Consider the following 25,044-nt stretch of genomic DNA (forward strand, 5'->3'; position numbering starts at 1 on the left):
AAAAAAAAAAAAAAAAAAAAAAAAAAGTAGGTTTATTCCCTCTTTCGTTTGAGTATGTCTGCTGTCATCTTAGTCAGAATCTGGTTGTGGAGCTTCACCCATTACACATATGTAATCTAATTTGGGGTAGATAAAAACAGGCAGGCTGGAAAGGAAAATTTTATTTATTTCTGTGGGGCATTCCAGAGGACAGGGAATCAGGAAGGTCTTTCCCCTTGATCTCCTGATTTCTCTCTGCTCCGTCTCTTCTCGCCATGCTCCTGCAGGGCCCATGGGCCAGATGCAATGATCCTTGTGGACGGGCAGCCACGCCAGGCCAAGGGTGAGCTGGGGCTCTCCCAAATGCTCCACATCGCCAGTCAGATCGCCTCGGGCATGGTGTACCTGGCCTCCCAGCACTTTGTGCACCGAGACCTGGCCACCAGGAACTGCCTGGTTGGAGCAAATCTGCTAGTGAAGATCGGGGACTTCGGCATGTCCAGAGATGTCTACAGCACGGATTATTACAGGGTAAGGTGACTTTCCCGGCTGCAGGACTCAGCCACAGAGCTAGCGCCTTGCTTACATGTCTTTTTCATTGTCCATTAACCCTGTCACTCTGGCACACAAATATTCACTCCCGTGCCCAGACATGCACCCAACAGTTATCTTTTGGCTTCTCTTGCATCTTGACATACCTGTTCCTTATTTTTCTCAATTGCCCGCTTCTCCTTCCTTCTTGGACATGTAACTGAACTGTAATCTGTACATTGCAAAGACATATGCATTGTGTTCTTATGTGCATCGATACTCATTCTTCATGTAAACATACTCATACATGTATATGTATGTGCCCAAACACACACACAGACATGCCCAACTTGGTACTATGTTTAATATCTCCCTACTCAGTCCCAGATCTAGCCTCACCCATGACACATTTTATTCTCTGAAATTATCTTGTGATGATGGAAGAATTACGTTGTTTCCAATAGGTAGATCTTGGTGGGGAGGGGAAACCTAAATAAAGTAACAAAAATACGTAATATATTGTTGAGTATTATCCAAACGGGTTAGAACAGAGGACGAAAGGAAGCATGTTGTCTGTTGCCAACTTCGGAGAGAGGACAGGTTAAATCTTAGAAAAGCTTCTTGATGGTGAGAAGAGGCATCCTGCTCAGTTCTACCCTCATGCAGCCACCTGCTTTACATGAACAAGAGTCTTATTTTGCACCCCAAATCATTTTTTCACCTAAGTCTTTGGGAGTATTTTTGCCGTGGATCATTGACTGGTTCTGATAGTGTTTTATTTCCAGGTAAGGGATGGATGGCCATGAGTGTCACTTACCTCAGAAAGGGAAAATGTGAGTGCAGCCTGAGACACAGATAGCTTCTGCAAACTGATTGAGGGTGGATTCCTAAAAAATATGCAAGATCCAAGACTAGTCATGGTGGCTCACGCCTATAATCCCAGCACTTTGGGAGGCTGAGGTGGATGGATCATGAGGTCAGGAGATTGAGACCAGCCTGGCCAACATGGTGAAACCCTATCTCTACTGAAAAATACAAAAATTAGCTGGGCATGGTGGCATGTGCCTGTAGTCCCAGCTACTCGGGAGGCTGAGGCAGAAGAATTGCTTGAACCTGGGAGGCAGAGATGGCAGTGAGCCGAGATCACAACACTGCACTCCATTCTGGACGACAGAGCGAGACTCTGTCTCAAAAAAAAAAAAAAAAAATTACAGAAGATCTATTTCTGGGACATCAAAGGGAAGAGGAGTTTGGATAGGTGGTACAAGGAGAGTGTGGGACAATGTTTTGGAGGTCAAGGGATGTCTTATTCCTTTTCGGCTGTTGTAACAAATGCCACAAACAGGACAGGCTACAAAAAAACAGAAGTTTATTTCTCATGATTCTGGAGGGTGGGAATTTCAAGATCAAGGTGCCCACAAATTCATTGTCTGGTAAAGATCTGCTTTCTCATTCAGAGATGGCCGTCTTCTTGCTGTGTCTTCACTTGGCAGAAGGGTTAAGGGATCTCTCTGGCATCTCTTCTGTAAAAATACGTTATCCTCATGACCTAATAATTTCCCAAAGGCCTCACCTCCTAACACCATTACCTTGAGGCTTAGGTTCCAACATATGAATTTGGGGGGTACACATTCAGTCTACAGCCAGGATCATGGCAGCCATTCGTCTCCTTTTCTTTGGAGAAATGCGGGACCATACTGTGAGTCAAATAGGATTGTCGTGTTGGCCTAGGCATGGTGGACCAGAGCCTGGGAATTTGAGGTGTGTGCAGATCAGTTCTATCTGGATGTTCCTTATGGCTTTGCCTAAATGAGATCACTCAGACATTAAGACAGATTACGCAATACACTTTATTTTAGCAATAGTTGAGAGAAAAATTGAATGTTTGAGAAACGATCTTTGTGGTTAGAAAATGACTTGTTTGTGGTACAACCAAAGAATGGCAGATGATGTACCCTCATGAGAGAATGTGAGACAAAGCGTAGTGTGTCCGCAGCAAGCTGGGCAGCTTCTCTAGCTACCTATTCTGTCCAGCATCCCCAGGGATGGAAAAGGGGACATGATGTGTCCGTAGTTACAGACTGATGGCCAGGGCACACCTGCCGGGAACTCTCAAAAAGGAGTCTTTCTTTAGTGTTTAGACCATATTTTTTGTTCTTTTCCAAGAGAGGCATTGGTGTGGTTACCAACGAGGGGCCATGGGTCATAGATTTCCTAGAGTCTGGCTGGAGCTGGCGCTGTTTAATTGCCTTTCCACTTTGTTTAATGGGTTTGCTGGTCTGTCTGTCTGTGCTTAGATCTGTGTTGGTGTTGATGAAAACAAGGGATGGCTCATTGTTGTTCCTTGTGAAAGGCAGATGTTTGATTATGCCAAGCTGATAACTACCGACCTCACTAGAGTCTTAGGAAACCACTTCTGACCGGAATGTGCTAACTGACCCTTCAAATTTGCTTCCAGATGTGTACTTAATATTCCCTGAATCTGGTTTAAAAGAGGAAAAACAAAAAAAAATAAAAAGATCACATTCCCGATGGATATTTCTTTGCCCTTGCTTTAACAACTGTGAACTGTTGCTTTTTATGCCTGAAAAAGCTACAAGAAATACTCTGTCTAATTCTGTGGGTACCAGGGCAGATTAGAATTTAAGAAAGGGAGAATGAGGTGGGAAAATGTACACAGTACACGTAACCTCAATTCCTTCTTCACGAGTTCTAAGGGAGATGTTAGCCAAGGCCAGCTAGCTTGAAATGTGTATTTTTGGTCCCAAGGAAGTTTGAACAAAAAAGGATTACTCTTACAGTAAAAATACTGCACATCATTGGAAAGTTGTATATTCCACTGATGAGATGTTTAAAGACCAGCTCGTAGCATATCTTCTTGTTCGCTTACTCACAGTGTCCTAATGTATACACCACTCCTCCTTCCCTACTTTTCTGCAAAATAAAAAACAGGAGTAGATTTGCCTGAAGTCACGTTAAAATGAACCCCAAAGTCCTATTGTCCATATTGGAAGACATGGGAATGACAAGGGAACTCTTGGATTTAGGGCTAATCTTACCTATGTTCCCATGCTAATGCACAACCACCATTAGCGACCACACAACCTGGATGCATTTCCCCTAACCTCTGTTCAATGTTTCTGTTGTTAAAGTCAGAACAAAAACACTCACTCGACAGAGTTGTATTGATCTTAAGAAAGTTAATTTGTACAAAGAGCCTGTAATACAACACTTACTGGATTAGCCCTTATTTATTTTTATCTTATGAGTCCCCTCACATCCAAGCCAAGACAGCTCTATGGATAATTTTATTTCTCTGTGCAATTCTTGGGACAAAGAGAGGGACTCCCTGACCACTGGAAGATAAACTGGATCATGCAGCGGCTCCAAAGGAGTAAGATCTTTGTATTGACCACCTCAGGAAAATGTCTTTCTGAAGGTTTCAACATGTATGGAAATACTGGGTCATCAATACTTGCCTCTTCATCTCATAAGTGTTTATAGGGTCATGAATCCTAGAGCTAAGTCCACATTCGGGTGATTTATGTAAGACGTTTTGTTCAGTATACATCTGCTGAGGCCTTCAGGGAATGCTCTGATTTGTCAGATAGTGAGAATACTGTGAAGGATTCTCTCTGAGAGCTCATACCCCTGGACAGGTTTGTACCTCTCTGCTATCAGTGATTACTGAAATCAGTTGGGCCTAAGAGTTTTTCAGCTTCTTATGCCCAGTATCACTAAGTGCAGATAATCCAGGCATGTGTGTGTGTGTGTGTGTGTGTGTACATGTGCTTGCCTGCCCAGGGCAGATTCCAGAATGTGCATATGAGGGCAGGGGGAGAGATGGAGATAAACTCCTCCTCATAGTCTTTCTTTTCCATTTTTAATTTATTAAAATGAAGAGGCACCATCTGGCTCATTCATAGGTGGTGTGCAAACGATTTACAAAGGTGAACTGCCTAATTTCCTGTTACACATTCAGAGAGAGAAAACAAACATCTCCACACCAGAGCACCAGAGTGATGTGTTCTCTCTTCTTAAGACCTTCACAATGACAAACACCTTTTCCTTCTATCACTCAATGCTTCCAAGGTTACCTTTACACTGGCTTTGACAAGGGTGGGCTTTGGGTACCATTATACCTTTCTAAGAATGTCAGAGAACACTTAAAGATTGATAGTCAAATCTAGAATTAAAGTTTTGAGTGTCCTGAAGGGGAGAAGATTGGGTTCTCAGAATACTGATGTTTTCAGATTTGATTTGGGGAGAGGAGTCAATACAGTGAGATCAGGGAGGAATGAAATTAGAGGGGATGGGATCCTACTAATCTAGAAGTCCAGGAGTGTTCCTTTCTGTTCGCCCTGTGTCCTGTGTGCCTGTGTGCTGTCCTGTGTGACAGTACCTGGCACTTGTTGGACACCTAATAAAAGGATGAATGAAGTCAGAAAGGGAATTTAGAGTTAGGAAGTGGGTCATTCCAGACCAAGAGAAACTTAGATAGCCAGATGCTGGCCTTTGGAGATGACGTGGAATGCAGCAGCAGGCGGTCGGACAAGTATTGTCTAATCAAGCAGTGCATTATCCTGGGAGAACGTTCAGAGGAGGCAGATGAGTGATGGTCTGAGTTAGGGATGGTCGACTTTGGATTCTGGTAGAAGATGGAACTGAGTGTCTAGAACATGATGGCGGAAGTATGCCGAAATCCAGGTGGACACATAGGTGCGGGCCATAAGGCAGTAAGGCGCTGGATTCTAAGCTGGAGATTCTGGGTCAGGGTTCCCAGAAACTCCTAGAAAGATAGTAACAGTAATCCTTAGGAAGTAGAAATCATTTAGAACAAGCCAATCTTGCTGGAAAGATGTTTGATTTGAATGTTTGGTGTCCCTATAGAAGATGAAAAGCTGTGAGCTCTTGGACCCACACTGCCTAGGTTTGAATCTCTGCCCCTGTCTTTCCTGACTATATGACCTTTGTCAAATTACTTGCCCTTTCGGTGCCTTCAACTATCAAATGGAGCCAATAGCCTCTACACATGCATTTTCTGTAAGGACTAAGTTAAGAAATATAAAGCTCTTAGGATGATAAATAATAAATAGTAATTATTGTCTTAGTCTGTTCTGTGTTGCTATAACAGAATACCACAAAATGGGTAATTTATCAAAGAAAGAAACTTATTTCTTCTGGTTCTGGAAGCTAGGCAGTGAGGCCTTCTTGTTCCATCATAGCATGGCAGAAGACATCACATGGCAAGAGACCAAGCCTGGGCCAAACTTGCTTTTATAATAAACCTGCTCTTGTGCTAACAGACACACTTTCATGATAACAACATTAATCCTTTCATGAGGGCAGAGGTCTTGGGATTAATCACGTCTTAGAGGTCCCACCTCTCAACACTGTTGCACTGGGGATGAAGTTTTCACCACTTGATCTTTGGAGGACACTTTAAACCCTAGAAATTATTGGATATAAAATATGAATGCTTTCTCCAGTTCCAAAATGGACAAAGCTTACCTAAACGTATTAGTTAAGGTAGGCCACTGCTGTATCAAATAGATACTCAGATATATAATGGTTCCAACACAAATAGAAGCTCATTTCTAGGTCACTTAACAGTATGAGCAGGTGAATTCACTGGAGGGGTAGTCCTCTGCTACACCATCATTCAGGCTCACGGAGCTCTACCCTTTTCTTTGTGTGGTCCTTGGTCTTGCTAGGCATTTATCTCCATCCCAATCAGCTAAAAGGAGAAACTGGCCTGAAGGAATATGTGTGGGATGTTGTTAATAGGCCTGGCCTGAAAGTGGGGACAAATCGCTTTCTTTAATGGCAAGAGCCCAGTTATATGACCTTCCTATTTAAACAGGAGGCTGAGAAATGGAACATAGCTGTGTCCCACATAGAAGAGAAGAAGCATGAATTGTATTGCATAGCTGGTAATCTCTGCCACAGTTAAGGATGAAGAAAGCCTATATTCTCTTTCAACACTTCATCCCAACAGCAGATCATACCACGTCCGATGATTTATCAGGAAACATAGGCCAAGCCGTTCTTACTTTGTGTTGCCACTCCAATCCTGAATGTGGAGGTAGTTATTTTGGAAGTTCCCCTTTCCTATTCTCCCTGCAAACTCTTGGTGTCCCATGCTTTTGTAAGTAAGGGAAGAGTTTGGTCACACCTGCTGTCTTGGTGCTTTGATTTATCCTCCAGAAAAGCAGCATAGTAAATACAAGAAGCCATATCCTATGAATTGGGTGGGGAAACAAGCAATGTTCCAAATCAAAGGGACTATAAGTTAATAGATAAGAAAACACATCTACGAGAAAAACTGGGAAGAAATACAAAGTAGAGCAACTTCTGTTCCAAATCCATGGTAGCAAAGGAGGGATCGAGAGCTTGTCCACATCCTAACTGAAGCCATCTAGCACTGTCTAGAGAAGGGTTACATCGTTGATGAAAAGCCTGGGCTGTTCTCCACCAGTAGGTCAAAGGATGAGCTACAGAAACGCTAAGACTTCCTGAACTTATATGAGCAATATTGAGTGGGGTGTTGTATTTCAGTTTTTGTTTGTTGAAAGTTCAGGGCTTTTAAGAGAATCCTAAAGATATTTATGGCTCATTGACTTTACTGGAAGGAATTTCCCAGCATGTCAGTCCTGAGAGAATAAGACAGAGATCCGGGGACTGTACCACCATGAGAGCTTTGGAGGGCAGCCCCTTCATTAGGTTTAATGGGAGGACCTGAGGTGAGAGCAAAACTGAGGCTTTATCGGATGCTCTCTAAGGTGCCTTCCAGTTTTATGATCAAGAAGAACCTTGACTGATGACTCAGTCACCAGATCTGAGAGCCTGAGGCTCCTCCAAGTCTTGCTGACCAGTTCGTTCTTACCTTCAAGTTGGGAGAAGTTCTTAGATGAAAGTCAACTGGTTGGCAGTGTACTGAAGAGAGCCAGTGGTCTATGAAATCACTTGGTTTTAGGTCATTTTAAAGGTAAAAACAAAAGCTAATGATGGTAATTTGTGGCAACTGACTTTTAGGATCACAGGGTTCCACTATGCTTTCTGCTCTTCGTTGGAACTTTGGGAATCTCACTTAGTAAGTGGCACCTCTTTTCCCTGCCCAGATGATGTGTCTGAGTCCACTGAGGCAGAGAAGCTAGGCAGAGGAAGATTATAAATTGCACTTGAAAATGATAGAATTGTTGCTGATGGTGGTTTCACTGTGCAGCAATATTTTTTTTAATACCAAGTCCCTAGATTCGGCATTCCAGCTCAGTCATAGCAGCCTGGGGATATTGCAGACTTTGCTCTGCAGAGACAGAAATTTTCCTGCTCGTTTCTCCTCTCTGTAGGGAGAAGAGGCTCATCAGATAGATAAAGGGGTTGTGGCCCCATGCCCAGTCCCCAAAATCAGACAAGTTCTTTCTCCCAAGGGGTGAGATTAAGACTGGAGAGCTGTCTGCATTAGACCTGTTAGTCCAATAAGGTGTCCCTCTAGTTGGAAGCCTGGAACAGTGCAAAGAAGAGGGGGTTCACCACAACTCCACTCATGTCCACATGGGCAAGTAGCTACGGCTACACTCAGAGTCATGTGGTTCCTTACTCTAAGGTCAGGAGTAGCGAGACTTGACCCCCAGCTTAACTGGCAGATAAAGGATTAGCGGCCAAGCATACTGGGTCTTAAGGGAGGCTGATCCTGTTTGGAGAGGGCTTATCCAGATTTATCCCTTTGGTTTTAGCCATGAGGTACTCTTAAGGAGACCCAGGCACCAATGAAGCAGAAGCGATGCTGGCTGTCAGGAGATGAGGTTCTTATACTGGCTCTTCAGTGACCAGACTCTATTTATTGTGCTTGATCCTTCCTCTGCCGTTTTTGAAATATCCTAATAATCTTTACCCATGGTCCTATGTACATAGAGGAGAACAATGGAGGAGAGTTGTATTCCATTCCCAAGGAATGTGATTTTCCCAATTTTACAATAAAAATTTATTTGAGTAATTTTAGATGTACAGAAAAGTTGCAAAAATAGCGTAGAGAATTCTCATATGCCCTTCACTCAGTTTTTCTTACTGTTGACATCTTATGAAACCAGGGTACCTTTGGCAAAAACATAAGAAATTAACAGGAGCACAAATTATTAACTAAACTGCAGACTTTGTTTGGATTTTACCAGCTTTTCCCCTGATGCACATTTTACTGTCCCAGGATTCACTTCGGGATACCAAACCGGTCTTATTTAAGGGCAGTGGAACTGCTGTGGTCAAAGCAGGGGTGAAGGGATGGATCCCCCATTGTACACGGCCTCTCCTTTGATACCTCATGCTCTTGATGCACCTTTAGGAGCCTCCAGGTTTCCACAGTTCAGTTTTCTGCAACGGGGATAGGTGGGTTATGAGACAGCCTCCTGCAATACCAAATCTCAGAGCTGCTGAGAAACTCTATTTTGTGAACAAATTAACTCCAGATTCTTACAAGAATCCTTTAGGATTGTGCAGTCTGGGGCAGCCATCTTCATACAGCAAGTGGACAGGGCTGGAGTTACCTTTCTCTGCTAGAGTTTAGGAGGCTAGAGGAAGGTATGGGATCTTCTTAAATTCCCAGCCCTAAACCACGTGTTTGCCCTTTTCTTCAGCTTTGGGAGAGGGTTCCTTGTGCTAATCCAGAGACGTGGCCACAAACTGGAGAGACTTCCAAGTGGGGCTCAGCTTTAGTTGCCTGAGCATCTGCTGTACGACTGGGTGTCGTGATATGCACATCTAAAGTGAATTTTGAAAAACAATTTAAACACTAAGACCTATTAAGTTGTACAAAGCTGCAGAGGAAATGAACACAGAAGGAGGTGTGTGGGATAGATTTATGCTAATTATAAGTATTACAACCTTATTTCCTTGATTAAAGCCAGTGGATCTGCACACCAATTATCTACAAAATATCAGTCACTTTGGAATGTAAAAGTCTGTTGAGGGACAGGGCTGATATTTAATGCATCTTGGTCTCAGTGCCAGTTCTATGTCCATGTTTCAAATCAGAGATTCCCCTTTTATCTCTAAAATCTAGAGTTTGGATTCCAGCTATATGATCTCTTTGGGGTTTTGCCTTCTGTGGAAGTAAGTTGTGTGTGTAATGGTAAGTGAGAAGGTGACTTGATTGCTTTAGGACATTGGAGAGACATGGCCAAAGGTATAAAAATCATGTCAAAGTTGTCTTAAACAGTCTCTACTGTCGCATTGACCCTAGACCATAACTATTCTATATCCCGGCCCCTTTTTTTTCTTCCTGATAAAATAAAAGAACAACCCCCAGTTTTGAAGCAGGCTCTTCTACATTTCCTGGATCTTGTTTAGTAGCTAACTTCTGCTCTGCCCTCTTCTTCCTCTTTGAGATATTGAAGATAATTGACCAAAATTCACCCCGTTGAACAGAAGAATTGCCTGAACAGAATTTCTTTGTATTTTTCCAGGGATGGGGATTGTCTAATTATTCCTGTCATCTCTGCACTCCCAAACCTTCATCCTTTCTAGACCATTTTATACTTTATTTCACTACGGTGGTAATGCTGGGGACATCTACCTGCAACTCAGGCATTCTGAAAAGTATAAAAAGTGAATACAGAAAGAACCTGGCGTTTTCCACCCCGGGACACTCCAGCAGTCTAAGGTAAAGATAACCTGGAGAGGGCATGATGACCAGGAAGTTGAGGTGCAAAAAACCAGACTCTCACAATGAGGTGATAAAGTTATTTTGGGAATTCTCCCTGCAGTGGGCTGGGAATATTAGTCCTGGGAAGGGGACTCCCACTTTGGCTTATTGGTTCTTGCAGCCATCACTAATGTGGGAACTAGAATGCAGGAGTGGAAGCCAAGAAGGCTAGGTTCAGTCTATGCCGTGACTCCTGACAGGGAGCACACGACCTAAGTTGATTGTTTATAAAGTGGACATTTGTCATCTTTCTTCTACACTGTCGTGAGGCTTTTCGTCTTTTCACAAGTGCTGGCCACACCAGTAGCATCATTGTCTGCCACTGCATGGAAACTAGGGGGAGAGTTTGTGGGATGTACTCAAGTTCCCTCTTTAGATATATTGATGGTTTCATTGCTGCTTTTCCTGGACTGGGATTGACAGGACGGCGTCCCAGTTCACTCACTCGGTCTCTTTGATGACATTGTCTTTAGATCAGTGTTCTTCAACTCTAGTTGACACTTGCCTCTCATGAGCTTAAATTAGATGCTTGCTTTCCAAACACAGCATATTTTTACAACAGTAAAACCTTTTCTTCAAATAGGACTGTATAAAGCAGACGTGCAGGTATGCAGTCAGACAGGTGGATAAACACAGAGCTGCTCTAGTTGAAGTGGAGGAACAAGGAACCATAGCCACTCTGCCACCTCTTCCCTGTCCCTAGCTGTGAGGCTTTTGCTGCACTTCCATGCCTTGTAGGGCTGAGCACTGGAAGCTCATTTAGCAGACACCCCGGTTAAGATTTAGGGCAGCTGTTCTGGCCACATATAGTAGTGACAGTGATGACAACAGGAATGTAACACTAGGGAATCAGTGAATGACTAGCTCTGCTGTTGAATTTCATCGAATTCTCCTGCCTCGTTGTGGCTCACTGTTTGATCCTCTAAATCCTCACACCCAAACCAACCGAAGGAGACGCATTCACTTTTCACCTGCTGATTGTGGGGCTTTGAACCTTCAAACTCGCCTTTGCGAGGTCTCTCTGTGCTCTTCCTGGAGAGGAAGGGAGCCTTCTGAGATCTCCCCAGAGAAGTAAGGCATCAGGGATCCCTAGCCTGTGTTTTATAAATGAGGAAATGGAGCCTAAGAGACGGTCAGTGGTGATGTGTTCAGTCCCTTGAGATTCCTCAGCAGCAGAGTAAGTGTTAGAGCACTTATGCAACCTTAAGATGGGTGATCTAGTTTGTACATTTGCTAGACCTTGTCCATGCTGGTTATTTCCTCCCCTCATACCACATTCCCTAGCCATTGGCAAGATCCATGTGTGAGGGATGGGATTCAGTTCAATTCCTTGTCCATGTGCTAAGATGAATAGAACACAAGGAAATTAAAATCTCACAGGGAATATAAGAACAGATAAAAATGTATAGCTCTACCATAAGCCAGAGGGAGGCAAATGGTATAAATGGCAGTTACGGACATCTAAGTCTCATCTAAGTAGAGTAATGGCCTGGGTCTTGAGGGGTTGGCTGGCAGTCTGGATTACATTTTAGGAAGATATTTCTGTCAGAGAGGTTAGCATGAGTAAAGGCATGGAGGAAGCTTGGAGGCAAAGAAACCAGGAGAATGATCTAGAATGGCGTGTGAGTCAACTGGATCTATGGAAGATACATGGAAAGAAATATTGGTAAAGACAAGACTGCCATGACAGCTTTCGAAAGGCCAACTGTTTTGGCTTAGGTACTCAATGGACAGGCAGAGGATTTGTCGTCTGTTGAAGTGTCAGTCAGGTCATGTGTAAGGACAAGTCATAAGGCAGTGACATGTGGGATAGATTGCTGGAACCAAGACCATAAAGGCGGGCCATTGCACTGGCCCAGGGAAGAGGCAGTGAGATCCTTTGCCACGGTGGTAGCCACAGAGGATGAAAGAGAAGACATTAGAATCTGTGGACTCAGGACTGCGCACTGGAGACTGGCTGGTCCCACAGGCTCAAAGCCACTTGCCATTCGTAAGGGTAACTATGAAAAAAGTAACCATGAAATGGAGGGTCAGGATGTGTCTTCATCCATTTTGAGGTGCTATAAAAAATGCCTGAGACCGGGTAATTTATAAAGAAAAGTAATTTAATTGGCTCCTATCTCTGAAGTCTGTGCAAGAAGCATGGTGCCAACATCTGCTTCTGGTAAGGAGTTCAGGAAGCTTCCAATCATGGCAAAGGAGGAGCAGGAGTGTCACATGGTAAGAGAGAGAGAAGGAGGAGGTGCCAGACTCTTTAATAACCAGATCTCGTGGGAACTAAGAGCAATAACTCACTACCTGGAGAATGGCATCAGGGCATTCCCTCAGGGATCCACCCCATGATTCAAATGCCTCCCACCAGGCTCCACCTCCAACACTGGGTATCAGACTTCTACATGACATTTGGAGGGGACAAATACCTAAATAAATCAGGATGATTGGCATCTTTTAGGCCACCAAGTCCGTTCTGCATCCTTAAAGCATTAGAAACAACGGAGCAAATGCCAGATCCTTCCATTTTAAAGAAACATGTATCTGGAAGGAGCCTTAAATGTCATCTGTTTCACCCTTGATGCACCAGGCAGAAAGGCATGAAAATCATCCCAGACCGATGGTTTGCCCACTCCATTCCAGTGCGTCTACCGGGACTCCACAGGTCTCCTTCCTTATTCCTTCCAACCCAGCTGTGGCAAAGGGAAGCTACTTTCAATGAGAGATTTGTCTTTTTCTTTCTAATTCTTAACATTCTTTAGAAGTAGGAAGTTCTCAGTTATGTCTAGTGAGAATCCTCCCTGCTACAAGGTAAGTCTGTTTCATCCTATGTCCTTAGTGGAGATAAATGTGGTTTCGATTGTAAAGCAGACACTAGAAGACTCAGAAAACCTAAGAAGAACCTCAGTGTCACCAGAATGGCCTTGTGGCCAGGTGCGGCGGCTCACGCCTGTAATCCCAACACTTTAGGAGGCCAAGGTGGGCAGATCACTTGAGGTCAGGTGTTTGAGGCCAGCTTGGCCAACATGGCAAAACATTGTCTCTACTGAAAGTTCAAAAAATTAGTTGGGTATGGTGGTGCGTGCCAGTAGTCCCAGATGCTTGTGAGGTTGAGGCAGGAGAATCGCTTGAACCCGGGAGGCAGAGGTTGCAGTGAGCCGAGATAGTGCCCACTGCACTCTAGCCTAGGCAGCAGAGCAAGGCTCTGTCTTAAAAAAAATAATTTTATAAAAAGAACTTGTGCTTTTCATAGTTAATTGGTTATATTTTATGCATTGGTTTTATCTTGGCTGGTGGAGAACCAGAGGAATAAAAATCTTTAGCCCCCTAACCCTGACAAAAAATAATAACCTCTTTCTGAGAGCAGTTTCTGGTTTTCTCCTAAACTTAGTCTCTTCTCTCTGCAGTTTAGAAATCCAGTTGTTTTCTTCATCAGTGAAGGTGGTGCAGGCATGAGGACTGATACTGGGGAAAATACATGGGGAAGATGCCCCATAAGAAAATTCTGAGACCTTAAAGCATGCTTACACTGACTTCTATCCTCAGGAAAGGAGAGAGAAAGCCTGCAGGAGACCACTGAATCTGGTGTTGAGACATTCACTTGTCTCCACTCCTGTGGAGGGCCCTGATGGAGGTATCATAACAAGATCTCCTTTTCCTTCCTCAAATGCAAAAGGCCCCCCTTTTTTATTACTGAGACAAACTGAATATAGAACATATAAAGATACATACATTTCCATACAAATATCTTCTTTACCAGCTGCATTTATGATATTTGCATGTAAAGAGAACATTGGTTTCCCTTGACTTCTTCCCAGTAGGGAATTGTATTTCTCTCATAATCCTCAAAGCCCAAGATTTTGTGATCTGTCTGTGACTAAGCAGAAGGAGGAGAAGGAGGAATCAGAGGACTGGGTTAATATAAAGTACCTGAAATTCAGAACTTTAAACACAGTTTTTACTCTTGGTTTTCTAGGCTTTGCTAATCCGACAAAGCGAAGCTGGGAGTAGGAAAGTAGACAGCCCAAGAGCAGGTGGGCGGAGCACCCACTGAGTCTGCAGCAAGTTCATTTGAATCACTGAGCTTCTGCTTAGAGAGCTATGTGACCTTAGGAAATTTACTTAAATTCACTAAGACTTAGATTCCTCCTCTGAAAAAAAAAATAGCAATTTCTTCTTTTGTGCACATTAAATAAGATAATGTATTCAAATTGCCAGTACCCATTAGGCACCCAATAGATGGCTATTCTTATTCTATGTAAAAGAACAAGGTAGAAATTATGTATCAGAAATTTTAAATCATTTTCAGTTACAAGCTGAGGTATTCCCTGTGATGGATCTTTGGTGCTGAATACTAAAATTATAAAGAGGAGAAGAACCTACTCAGGAGAATTTAGGGAAATTTAAAATAAAAAAAGCCACCCACTCCTCCAGGACTGGTTTAGACATTTGAGTTGATCTGTTGGAAGCCCAGGAGAAATGAGAAAACACTTTTAAACATCTGCAGGAAGAGCTTTTCTATTGTGGAGTTAGTAGCTCCAACCAGAAGCTAATTTTTCTAACTGTGGACCATGAATTCTGCAATAGACAAAGGTTTTCAGACTTAAAGCTTCATTCTCCAGATGTCCTTGGTGTGTGCTGCCCTCGTCATCCCAGAGGGAGAGTTTAGGGTGATGCACCTGCCCTGGAGCCTTAGGGGTAGAGAAAAGGCTGGCTGAAGTCCAGCCCGACCTCCTTTCTCCTTTCGTTTGCTATATGATGGTTACTGCTAATTCTTATGCATAACATGAAATATGCAAGTGTTTATGCATATGCGTAATGGATAGGCAAGTTATATGTAAACTGTTGGTTTGAGCGCTGGTGGTTTTGTCACCACTGCCACCACCAACACCAACACCATCACCATCATCACTGCCACCGTTCCCAACACCATCACCAACACCACCATAGCCACCACCATTATCACCATTATGATCTGTGCTTACCAAATTGCCACGTACACTCTGGAAAAAGTAAACAGAATCCGTCGGTGTCCCAAAGTTGACTGGTAAGGGGTGCTCTGTACTCCACTTGTCCACATCTGCCAATCATCACCACAATTTTGGTCGCCCTCCTCCATTGAGTCATGTTTTCCAGCCTCTTCAGCCAGCTTGCAACTTTGATTTATGGCCCAGTTTGTTCCTGTAGTTGGTCATTTCCTTACCTAGTGGGCAAATCCCCAACTTCCTGATCTTTGTATTTATTTTTTCACAATCTACATGTCTGTTCAATGCCTCACTAACACTTAAGTTCTCTTGAAGGCAAAGAAGCCCACCCCACTTTCTGCACATTCTACATTATTATATGTACATATACTAATATAAATACTATACTATAATTTCTACATTAAAAGTGCTTAATAAAAGTACTTAATTTAAAAATGCATAATACTATATTAGATATTTGTAATGGGTAAAGAATGATGTCCCCACTTGCCTAAATCTTACGTAAATCCTCATGGGTCCCCACTCACCAGGCACCCATGGTCAGTATGTGGGGATTCTGAGTAGGTATATCTGAAAGATGCACTGGTATAACCAAGGGAAAACCAGCCGGATTCCCTGCCAATGGCCCCGACATCTGACATGTGTTTATCAGTGCAGAGAATTAGAGAAGATTTCACAATAATTAAAATACCCATGAGAATGGAGTTAGCACCAAAAGGAAGTTTATTAGTGCACTCAGAGATTCACATTCTCCAAAGGCCATAGGATCAAATCATTTGTTCTCCGTAAGCTAGTCTATATGGGAAGCTGGATCATCCTAATGTGAAAGGTGCTTAAAGAGGAAGAAATCAGAGTAAGGCTGTTAGAAGAATCAAATAATCAATGCCATCCAGCTAAGAAAGGCTAACAACAGGGTTCCTGGCTTCTCAGCAGGTTCAGAACTACTTCATGTCTTTTGCCTACATCCTCCTTTCTCCCTTGTCCAGAGCCAGGAAGGGATGAACATCCCCACCATCCACTTCCAAGGTTCTTCCTTCCCCAGGCCTTCGGGACCAGCCAATGTCCCTTCTGAGAGATACATTATTTCTTTGTCTGCATCAATCAGAACATATTGCAGCCGTGATAACCTAAGAGCCATTCAAGCTGCTTTTCAGACAACCTTGATATTCATCCATGTTTTCATTCATTTCTCTGCTGATCATAAAGAGCCCAAGTGTATTTTCTTCATTGTCAAATGTTTGGGAGTCGCTGTATTTTAGTCCCTAATGCTTTCCGTGTCACTGAATTGCGTTCACACCTAAAAATGAGTCTTTTTGTTGTTTGCAAATCTTACTGCCTTGATACCTAGGATTATATGCCCCAGGAAGGGTAAGGAATAATAGATTTTTAAGTGCCTGTTCTGATTGACTGGTGGTGATTGCCCAGAGCAGAGTGATGAGAAGAATTTGGTGGCTGCATCTAGGGTCAGTAACAAAGTGGTAATCAGCTGGTGACATCTGCCAAGAAAGTAGAAAAGACGATTGGTGGCAATTTGTTCTATTGTTCTATCCCTGACACATGTCATCCTAAGCGGTGCTGTCAATTCAGGGATTCTGCTGGACCCTGCTAGGTATACTCTAACCTTGGATTAGCACAAGTGGAGGTATTCGAATATGACATAGGTGTGAGCTTATGAACCTGTGTTGAAGTATTGTATTCTGAGAAGAGATTGCCAGGTGGATCTGCATTACTGGGGCTAGTTAACCCATCATGTAGATGGGACTAGCATCCCCAAATTCTACTGGCCTTTCCTTCACACTTCAACCAAATAGTTGTTTTTTGTTTTGTTTTGTTTTGTTTTGTTGTCTCTCTCTCTCTCTCTCTTTAAAAAAAAAAAAAAAAAAAAACTTGTATGTATACAGCAAAGGTGCCTTGTTTCTGGATAGATTTGATTCCCTATTACCTGCCAAGGTGTTCAGTGTTCTAGATACAGCTTTCTCTGCCAGCTCTGTGCCATCATCTCTGAGCCAACTTTTATCAATGTACCAGCAGTATCTTGAAGCATATTTTTTTACTTTTTGAAAAGTTAAACAGCCCAAGACCAGGGTTTGCTGCTGCAGTTCTGCTCCCAAGCAGATGTTGATTCAATTATTAGCATTCTTTGGATATGGTCAATGCATTTTTATTACTGCACCCAACTGTTTTGTAAGTATTCTGTGAGAGAGCTTGATACATGTCTGGTTGAAATTTGGGTAAGCATCTACACTGGCAATCTTGTGAAATCCTGACTAGAAATGAAGTTGGAGGTCATCTTGTCAAACCCACTTATTTGATAGAAGAAGACATTGAATGCCAGCCAGAGAGAGAGAGAGAGACAGAGAGAGAGTGATGGCAAGCAGGTGTCCCTCAAGATCACACGCCTAGTTAGTGGTAGAGTGAAGACAAGGGCATCAGCCTCCCATCTCGTGAATTCAGTATTCCTCTCTGGTCACCATCAAAGTGCTGTGAGGTCAACTGGCTGGCATGATTCTTTCTATTTACAGACAAGTAAATTAAAGCTCAGAGAGATTAGCGGTCATTCCCCAGACTGTATAATGAATGAGGGGTGGAATTGGTTTTGGTGTTCTGGTTTTGCTAGGGATGAGAATTTACTTGTGAATAGAATGTTTAAAGAGCACAGCAGTATAGCGCAGTCTCCATGAGATTATGAAGAAGTGTGAGCTTATAATCATTGAGTTCCATGATTTTTTTTCTAATAATCATTTTTTTGTGGCAAGGCCATTCAAGGCAAAGGAGGCAAACAGGATGACCCAAGCCTAGTCACCACAGCAAGCAAAGATACTTTAGGGGTTTGGGGCTCTCCAATATAATCTTAAAGCAAGTAGCAGCAACGTGATTTGAGGTGGCTGTAGTTTGAAAAATGTAACACAGATTCAGTGAAACTAAAGGGTGAGGAAGGAATATTAGCAGCAAGGGAGGTGGTGCTCAGAGCTGAAGAATACCGTCCTATCGCCTTGAAGTGTGTTTCAAGAAGTAATTGTTCTAATGTTTATTGTGAAAATGTATTCTCAAGAAGTTTGGCTAACACATATTCATTCACAGTAGCTTAGAAGTTCTTTAAGGGCAGTATTCATGCCTTATTTCACTGATTATGTAACCCTTGGACCTAGGACCATACATGATATATGGTAGACATTTCATAAATGTTCATTAAATGACATAAACAAGAAGACAGGTGGTCTTCTCCATGAATGACTGATCTGGATGATGATCAAGGACCATAAAGTTTGGAACAATCAGAGATCACAAAGCCAGTTTTCAGTACAGGGATGTATAGAGGGGCTGTCCTCCATTATTTGGGTGCAATGAATGGGCTCTGCAACACGATCCCTCACCCACGGGGGTGACAAGCTTGGAAAAGCCTAGGGATAGTTGACTCTCAAAGGCGGTGAAGCACAGCGCTGCAGGAAGTTACCCATATTGTGTGAAAATGAAACAGACCATCCTACAAGAGAGTGGGTTCTCCATCCCCAGTGGGTTTCTAGAAAACCCATAGAACCACATGCAGATGCCATAGAGGTGCCTTTGCTGGCCATGAGATTTCAGTAGATGATCTCAAAGTTTTGCTTCTCTCTAATTCTGAGATCTTAAAAGCCAACTCTGCGATAGAGATTGCTTAAATAAGTGCAAAGTGGTATAACAATTTAAGGACTTACTATTATGTATGTGCAAGGAACTGTGTCCAGTGTATATCTCTGTGATGCTATGAAAGATTAGGCCAAATTCACCCTCTGCATATCTACACATTCGCAGACTAAATCCTTTCCCACTCCGCTCACACCTCAATACCTGTCACCTGCCCTGTCTCTTGTCTCTCCCTGTGACTGTGTTTATCTTGCTCTGAAGGCTTTCTCGAAGGCTCTCTCCCTCCTTTCAACTCTAAAAATCCACAATCCATCCTACATTAAAGAAAAGTCTTCATTTGACCGCCCGAACACCGAAATAAGTACTTTACATCTTCTGTCTTAATTTTTGGGCTTCTGATCTTACCACTGAATTGAATCTGCAGTTTGGGGGTCACTAATTATCTCTCGTGACCTAATTTAAATGTCTTACTTCAAGTCTAACCCTTCCTGAACTATTATTGAATGACTTTATTTATATTTCCCCCTTTCACCTCCACTCCCTGCAGCTGTGAATGCTGCATCATCTTCTTGTTGAATGCCTCAGTAATGCCTTGTTCCATAAGCTGTAACCATTTCTGGTCATTTTTTCCCAATTCCATTGGTTTCTCTCCTTCCTCTCATTTTAAGTTTGGGTGCTGCTATTTTAGACATATGTTTTGCATACCTCATGCGCTCACATGGTTATAACCCCTTTTTACTTTTACACAGGATCTGTTTGAAATTTACATTTGCAGCCTCCACTTCTTCTCTAAGCCCCCCCTGGAGAGTTCACTGGAGATTGAAACATGGCATGTTTTAAATAAAACTGGCCATGGCTGCCTCCTGCTTCTCCGAGTGCTGGCACCTCGGCAACCGCTGACATCCCTGGAAACTCTCCTGGGAGCTTCCCCAAAGGGAAGTCGTTGCTGAGCCTGTCTATCGCAAACCTGCTGTGCCTTTCCTTAGAGCACCTCAGTGCCACTTTTTCTCTGCCTGTTGGCAGGAGCTGCCCTGGCCCATGCCTGGTCAGTCCAGCACCTGGATCTGCGCACCTACTTTCAGGCTTAGAGCTCTTCCCGCAGGGCTCCTCAGACTTCCTCATCCCTCCTGTTTCTTTGGAGCCTTGAGTGAGTGAATCTTCATTTCTCCAAAATATAAATCTCTTGCCCTTGCCTGCTAGGCCCTCGAGCCCCTGCCAGTCTCCTTCCTGATCCTCCACAAGAAGCTCCCTTGGCTCCACCCCAGCCAGTCTGCCCCCACCCCAGCCAGACTGCCCCCACCCCAGCCAGTCTGCCCCCACCCCAGCCAGTCTGCCCCCGCTGCCAAGTGCCACTTGCTCATTTCCAGCTTTGCATGAGGCCTTCTGTGTTCATTTGCTCCGGCTGCCGTAGCAGTGCTCCACAGACTGGGGGCTTCAACAACAGAATCTGATTTTCTCACTGTTCTGGAGGCTGGAAGTTCAAGATCAAGGTGCCAGCAGGATTTGTTTGTTCTGAGGCCTCGCTCTGTGTCTTGCAGATGGCTGCCTGCTCACTGTGTCCCCACGTGGTCACTCATCTGTGTGGTTTGTGTCCTAGTCTCTTTTTATAAGGACATCAGTCCTATTGGGTTAGGGTCTACCCTACAGACCCCATTGAACCTTAATTACCTCTTTTAAGAATCTCTCTCCAGATATAGTCATATTCTGAAAACTTGGGGTTAGGGCTTCCCCATAACGATCTTGTGTTGAGGGCACACAGTTCAGCCCATCACACCTCCTCTTCCAAACTGCCCATCCGTCCTTTACTTCACCCCTCTCCTCGTTCTTTCTCTCTGTCTGTCCCTCCCTGCCATCAGCACCCAGTGATCCTCATTTCATTGTTCCCATTGGATGGTCTTTTCAGCCTCATCCTATGGGTTTATACACAGGTGTGTGTTGCTTCATGAACCTGCCTCTTTTCCAGGTCATTTCAGTTCTGCTCTCTGTCTCTGACTTGATTGAGAGCAGGGACTGTGTCTCTTGCATACAGCCCTTGACCTTGAAACCCTTGAGAAATGCCATTGTTAAGTTACTGTGAGTCTGTCCTCATACACCACCTCCTCTCATTTCTCGAGAGACTGTTCAAGGGAAAGGCTTCACTTAGGGGCTTTTTTCCTGAGTGGTGATGGAGAACACAAGTGGTAACTCTGTGGACAGCCAGGAGGAGAAGGGCTGAGGCCCCATGCCAGTGACATTCAGCAAGCTAACCTTTCCAAATCAGAAAGGCAAAGGAGGGATTCTGGGAAGCCCTAAAGGCAGTGGAGAATTCAGGGATTTTCTGCTGGACACAGTAAGAACAACTCTTCTCTCAGAAGCTTTGGAGAGCATGCTATTTCTTTGACCTAAGGGGTTGAAGATTCTGGCTAGAACCTACTTCCTCACCAAGCGGTAGGCTGGCTGGGAGGCTCCTGCTGGGAGTAGAACCGAGCCTGTGAAGGGAAGCCCATTGTGTCTTGGTGGCCCACAGAGGAAGACAGCCGGGTGTCATGTGCTGGGGGTGGCATGATGATGGGCTGGCTGAGCCCTGAGTGTGTTTCTGGGCAGACTCCAGAGTGAAGGTCTTGAAGGTGGGTTGCTGCGCTCTTCCGCCGTCGTCCTAGTGATGCAGGACAAGAGTTTGAGGCCGTGCCCAGGAGAGACACGCCATTCAGTGAAAGATCCCCGCTTTCCTCATCCCCCCTCTTTCACCCTCCCATGCTTCCTTCCTGTCGCTTCATCCCTTTTCTTCTCTCTCCCCCTCCCTGCTCTCTCCCTCATTCACTGTCAGGAAGGGCCATACCAGAAGGGCCCGTTCAGCGTGGCGTGGCAGCGGCAGAGGCTGGCAGCAACGGCAGCTTCCACAGTGAGTCTGGATTTCATTTCTGGGGCCACGGGGCTGGGCAGGGCAGTCCACACACAGACTGACAGCTTGCAGGCTTTGGAGAGGCACTTCCATGGGCCAGGGCCTGCTCCCAACCTCTCTTTCCTTGCCTCCCACTGTGGGGCATCATTTAACTTCCATGGAAGTTTCCTGCCAAAGCCATGGATGTGCTTGGGGTGTCTCATGGGGAGGCAGCATGGTTGCGGGGGGGTGGGCCATAATCTGCTAAAATTAGGTGCACAGCCGGGAGAGCTGCCGGAGTTCACATGGCTGCCAGGGTTTCTGTCCAGGGCTGTGCGTGCGGTGGAGGCTGGAGGCTCTGCATGGACGGTGGTTTGGCTGCTTTCTTGCATTTCAGGAGGTGTGACCTTGAGTCTTGCGTACACACTGGGTGCCTACACTACACAGGAGAGTCCTGTAAGGAAATAAGCATGCCCTAAGTGCACAGACTAGAGGGTCTGAGAACCGGAGGTCTCCCCGTTGACCTCAGGTGAAGCGTGGTCTAACAGACTTGATGCTCAGGATGGTCATTACAGATCCTCTGTGACTGAGTCAGATTCCCCAGCACTTGCAGGGAGGCTTTTGCCCTCCCTGTTTTAATTTCTATGGTAATTTCTGGCAGGGAGATGGGCATGCTGCAGAGTCAGTCGAAGTTCCATCTGTCTTGCCATGATCATCAGACTGCATTGGATGGCTTCCTTCCACTTTTTGCTTGGGTGCTTTTTCTTTCTGTCTGGGGAATGGTCCACTTGGGAAAACAGAAGCAAAAAGTTCACCTACTCAGCCTTAAAGATCCCGCCTAGGCTAAGAAGACACCAGCCCTACTTGCCATCTTGAGGGGCTTTCCAGAGGCCAGAGGCTGTGTCCAAACACTGATGGGGCGTGTGGTAGTTAAGTCAGTTTTGAAGCGAGAAGCTTCTGGTTTCTAATATACGGTATTATCGTGACCCTGCAGTCTTATGGGCAGGTGCATGGGAAGGAAGGCTTTTACAATTTCATTCATTTCTCTCATCATTTGCTTAGGGAGGTAAATTAAGCATAGCCTCCCGGGTTCGTTCAGGATCAGTTTTATACGTTTCTCATCTTGACACACCTCCTGATAACAGCATGAAACTTTAAGATTTTCAGTACTAACAATTGTGTATAGCTAGGGTATATCAGAACAAACATGCTGGGCAGCCCTGTGAGAATTTTGCAAGCAGGACCATTATGGAAAAATAATCAATGTGTTCTCACGCTTTTAAAATATCGTATGTATTTTAGTCACATCAGGTTCAAACTCTTGGTTTTAGGAACTGACAGGTTGCATTAAAATATCAAGTTGGTCAAATGTATTAATTAACTTCAACAAATATTTAATATTAATCAACTGTATGTGTTTGATTGTGTAAAGTTGGACAGTTCCGAGAATGAAAAGGGACGCGATTGATAATTAAATAGGAGCCACAGGCATAATGTAGACCTTTCTTGGTAAATTGGGGCAGAGTCATTTTATCCATGCATGCTGAGTTATTGTTGGTGCCAGCCATATAACGATGAATAGAACAGGCAAAAGTCGCTGCCCTGCTCTTACTGAGGATGATGAAAAATAAAGATAAAGTAAAACATGTAGTAAATTTAAGAGCGATCGGTTCTTAAGAGAGAAGTAAAGCAGACAGGAGAAAAAGAAGTGCTTGGAGGGAGTAGCAGTGGCAGCGTCGGTGGAGGTGGTTGTGCTGTGTGTGTGTGCAGTTCAGGTACGGAGGTCAAAGCAATTGCATTGCTTAAAGAATATGATATATTTTAGTTTCTTTAGTTCCTCCAAAAAGGGCTTTTGTGGTTCAGCTAAAACTTACTGCATGGATGAAGTCATATCTGAAAATTCTGAGTCCAAATAAAGAGATACTCACAAACTTCATGACAGAAAGCAAAGAGAGAAAACCAGATGGCCGTAACATTGGAAGCGTACCTTGTCAGCTTGATGGTCAGCACAGGCTTATCTCCCACTGACATCACTGAGATGGTACCAGAAAGTGAATATGGCTGTGGATTCATCTATTTGGGGAACATCTTTGCAGAAAGTCCCTTAATCTCTGACTTGTGCTGGCCATTCAGGGCATCTTAAGGCCTTTCCTTCTCCCATTTTCTGTGGGGTAATGGAAGGGCAGCTTACATCTGCTGAATACCTTCTCTAGCCAGGCACTTTGATGGAATTTTTAGTAAGTTAACTTATTTAATTTATGCTGCTGTATTGAAGACATTATTATAGTTCCACTTTGGGGATGAAAAAGCTGATGTTTAAACTCAGAACTAGAAAATAGCAGAGCCAGGGTTAATCCAGGTTGAAATATATCTGAAATTCTGCCTTTATCAGTTAGCCTGAGCATCTTTCCATAGAGACCAGTAGCAGGAAGTGGAAGTGTGAAAAGGACTCACTGGGTGACATGAATGTCCCACGTGTGGGCTGATTTGCATGGCTGGATCAGAAGCAGCAGATGTGTCCATGTCTTTGCTGACTGCGCATGAAGGCACAGCAACTTCTGCTGCTTTTTTGTGTGTTGTCATTGGAAATGGGGATGGGCACGGGCAGGTTTCGGGGCATGAGAGCAAATCTTCCTGTGTGGCTTTGCTCCTCTGCTGAGGTGGAGGCTTAAATTCAGTGAGTCAAAGTTCCTGGGGCTCACGCACATTGGAAGGAGGAGCCCTGCATGGTGTCTGTGGGGAGAATGCATGCAGAGTGCTGAGACTCAACAGAGGTTTTTTGACCAGGGTTGAGTCAAGAGTTGAGTTTGAAGATAATCCTAAATTTCCTGTCTGCCTTTGTAAATGTAATCCACAGACTGACCTCATCCAGTCTTAGGATGCTATTAGCAAGAAGCAGGATGTCTCTGGACCACATCTCAGATATGATGGTTGTGTTTCACCTCAATATCACTGTGTAACCTTGCATTTATCTGTGGCATATTTCCCAGAAAACAAATAGGTAGCATCTTGTTTTATGTATAATATGGTAACCTCCTGAGAAGGTTATGTGTCAAGCAAATCACCATGTAGATACACAAGAGAGACCTGCTACCACAAAGTAAAGAATTATTTTGGGATGCCCGTGACCGTCTCCAGCTTTCCTTTTGTGATAAAAGAGATTTCTACCTGCAATGCTATACTTTCCTTGGAGTTTTTGAATATATTTATCCCAGGGTCTCAATGCATGTCAAGGCAATGTCTCTTAGTTTCACAACATGTATCATAGGGGTGGAGAGAACTCATTACTCTTGTCATTCAGCAAGGATTTTCTTTTTCATGACATTGTTGCCATCACAGAAATATACTTCAGGCACTGATGCCTCTCGCTGTGGTCT

The 25,044-nt window shown here is 44.0% G+C and overlaps 1 protein-coding gene across 7 annotated transcripts in view; it reads left to right on the forward strand.

Moving 5' to 3' along the window:
• Positions 1 to 25,044, forward strand: part of NTRK3 (neurotrophic receptor tyrosine kinase 3) — a 391,402-nt gene that overhangs the window by 333,365 nt on the left and 32,993 nt on the right. For 5 of the 7 annotated variants that reach the window (XM_037730502.1, XM_017506139.2, XM_017506138.2 and 2 more), the window contains 2 exons: positions 267 to 510; positions 21,614 to 21,688. In XM_037730502.1, coding sequence (XP_037586430.1) covers positions 267 to 510; positions 21,614 to 21,688 — 319 coding nt within the window. The remainder of the gene's footprint in view (positions 1 to 266; positions 511 to 21,613; positions 21,689 to 25,044) is intronic. The other 2 variants (XM_017506141.2, XM_017506140.2) reach the window with 1 other exon arrangement.

This window comes from Cebus imitator, unplaced genomic scaffold (genome assembly GCF_001604975.1).
Source record: "Cebus imitator isolate Cc_AM_T3 unplaced genomic scaffold, Cebus_imitator-1.0 Scaffold348, whole genome shotgun sequence".
Lineage (NCBI taxonomy): Eukaryota > Metazoa > Chordata > Mammalia > Primates > Cebidae > Cebus > Cebus imitator.